Source organism: Schistocerca serialis, chromosome 8 (assembly GCF_023864345.2).
Source record: "Schistocerca serialis cubense isolate TAMUIC-IGC-003099 chromosome 8, iqSchSeri2.2, whole genome shotgun sequence".
NCBI lineage: Eukaryota > Metazoa > Arthropoda > Insecta > Orthoptera > Acrididae > Schistocerca > Schistocerca serialis.
In genome coordinates, this window is record NC_064645.1 from 265635230 (window position 1) to 265638390 (window position 3161).

The 3161-nt window shown below is 36.7% G+C and overlaps 1 protein-coding gene across 1 annotated transcript; it reads right to left on the bottom strand.

Moving 5' to 3' along the window:
• Positions 1 to 295: 295 nt before the first annotated feature.
• On the bottom strand, positions 296 to 1216 carry LOC126416963 (uncharacterized). Its single transcript, XM_050084844.1, has one exon. The coding sequence runs from the start codon at positions 1214 to 1216 to the stop codon at positions 296 to 298; it is 921 nt and encodes a 306-aa protein (XP_049940801.1).
• Positions 1217 to 3161: the final 1945 nt, after the last annotated feature.

A 3161-nucleotide genomic window follows, 5' to 3' on the forward strand; every position in this document is an offset into this window, starting at 1 on the left:
ACTTTTCGATTGTCTTAAGGCAGTATGATAACAGTGTGATTCCGCGGTAGTTGATGCATTTCTGTCTACTACCGTTCATGAACAATGGTACTATAATTCCTTTTTGCCATTCATCTGGCACTTTTTTTTTCTTTCTATATCACCCCCATCACCTGGTGTAACCATTCTATTCCATGGATTCCTGCAGCTTTAATCATATCCGCTGTCAGCTCATGTACTCGAGCTGCCTTCCCACTTTTCATCTGTTTCACGGAATTCTCAGTTTCTAACCAAGAGATTGGATCCCGCTCCTCAACTAATTCAATGACTTCGGTGTCACTTTCTTGTGCACCTCCCCATTCAATAAGATTTCAGAATAATTCTTCATCTCTTCTCTGATATCTTCCATGTCCCTGATAATATCCCCATCTTCTATTTCAATCGCTTGTATGTCCTCTCTATCAGATGTTTTACTTTTCATTAACCTATATAACAGTTCTTGGTTCCCTTTGCTCTCCTGATCTAGCTCCTGGATGAATATTTCCCAACTCTTCTCCTTTTCTTCTTTCACAATTCTCTTTGCTTGGAGTTTCTTTCGTTGGTAATCCTTCTCCAGTGTTTTCACCTTGTGTTCATCTTTTGGCACCAGCACCTGGTTGTGATTTCTTTTTTCAAACTCCATGTTTTTCCTTGCCATATTACGATATTTATTTGCGTCTTTTACTCTACTGTCCCACCAACTGGTTTGTTTGTCTCTCATTTTACTCTTTGTTTTGCCACATATCTGCAAAGCACTGTTAACTATTGATGTTTTAAATAGGATCCACTCTTCCTCCTCACTGTCCCTTTCAGTTTTTGGCAATTTTTGTGCTACTAGATTTTGGAAACTTTTCTTATTTTCTTCTTCTTTCATCTTCCGCTCCTCAATTTTTGGTATTCTTTGTACCGCATTCAAACTTTTTATCTTACAATTTAGGTCAGCTACTAGCAACCTGTGGTTACTGTCCAAGTACTCACTTTGTATGACTTTAGAGTCTTTTACTTTTCCTCCAATTAGTTTGTCTGTTAGTATATAGTCTGTAACTGTCCTAGATTTTCCATCCCAGCCATGTCTAGTAATCTCATGGCTATCATGTTTCTCGAAGAATGTATTCTTCACTAAAAGACGATTCTTTATGCATAGATTTAGAATTTCTTCACCCTCAACATTTCGTCTTCCATATCGAAAACGGCCCATCACCTCCTCATATTCATTTCTATCCGTGCCCATCTGAGCATTCATATCCCCATTCATTACAATGTTATCTTCTCTTACTTGGTCTTCCAGTTCTTCCTGGAATTTCCTTTTTTCTTCCTCACCCCACCCTTTCTGGGGTGTGTACACTTGGAGTATAGTAAAACTATTCTTTCCCAAGATCACCCTTGATCTAATTATCCTTTCACTCACAAAGTTCACATCTGTAACTTAGTCAATGTCTTTGTGAAACACAAACCCCACTCAGTTTTTGCCTCTTTATTGTGACCCTGCTAGTATAGTTATCATCCACCTCTCAAGAATTTAGAGGTTTTTGCCGTCCACTTGGTCTCACTCAACACAAGCACACGAATCTTTCTCCTCTCTATCATGTCTACAATCTCTTCAGTCTTTCTTGTCAAAGTTATTACATTAATGTTCCCACCTTCAACTTGTTTCTGTCTTTCTTTTTTGGTTCTAGTTTTCTGTTCCTGTTTAGTGTATCTTCCTGTGTTTCTTTTTTCTTTTTTTTTCAGTCTGTAAAGAGCCGTCATTCGTTCCAGGGATACAAGAAGTGCTGTCTACATTAGGTATTTTTAATCCGAGGCTTGTTCTTTTATTGAAAGTAATAACAACTTTTTCTCATCTGCTGGCCTACTAAGCCAACGGATCCTGTTTACTCTAGTTGGTTTATTTCTCGATATTGAGCTAGAAACTTGCTATTCTATTTTTCTTGTCATTCCTTCCTGCTTGTATAGCTATTGGTGGTATTGTCGTCTACTTTTTCTGCTCTCCTTGTTACTATAAAGCTAAAGTTGTATTAAGGTCATGATATTTACCGTTTTGCGTGTTACGCTAGGTACTAAGCTGACGCATATTTGGGACTGAGGACTGGATATTTTTCTTACGTTTCTCTCTTACTCATGCACATTGATGTATTCCGGTCTGCAGTTAATAAATGTGATCGAAACCTTTTTGGCGTGCACACCCACTCAATTCCCAGTTACTTTCTGCTCCCACCATTTCCATTGCGCTATTATCTTTCGATTGTACAAATAATATCTTTTACATGTTATTAAAAGGTTTTGTTATGAAGTGTGAGTGATTCTTAGTGCGTTATTGCTAATAATCAGCTTGGACGAAGTTTGCTTAGCCGCTGTTACGTCGCCTCACTGAGATTGCTAGGAAGCGTAGTAATTATTAAGCATCTGCTTGCTATTTAATTTATGAGGTCTGATTTGCTAGTGCAAACAATATTGGCACACTTTGGATAATCATAGCTGACGTGGTCATAAAAAATAAGGAAAACATAATATCTTGTCCTAGTTTAGATATTTTCAATTCGTCATCAGTTTAACTCTCCAGTTGAGTTACACTGGCGACATTGGTAGGACTCTTCAAATATATCGTTAATACGCTGTATATGGAATTTTCTTTCAATATATGTGTATACCATGACAGTTTGCTTCTATTTCATGTAACTTAACGAGACGTACATATTAATATTGAAAAACTCATAAAAATTAAAAGAGAACGAGATTTGTTGGAAATTAGCGAATAAATTAAAGGAAATAACATAAAATAAGGAAATAATACAATTAATATTCTTGCAAAGACGTCATTGTTACCGGCTACAATATAAGGCAAGGCAATATATGAAGCTCATTCTGCCGTAGTACTAGTCCCGACGTCACTAGCAGTAAAATCTCATTTGAGACTTAAATCTTGTAAAATTAGCTGCGTATAATATTCCGAAATTATTAAGTAATTATTATACGTTTTATAAAAGAACCATAACATGCAAGAAATGCATTCGAGTGTAGCTTGACGTACCGAATCTCAATTGTTTTAAAACGGAAGAAACTTTTATCAGTGATGAATACCAACCGTCAACTGTTCACATGTTTCCTGCATTACGATTAGTAACAGATTCAACAGACTGTATTGC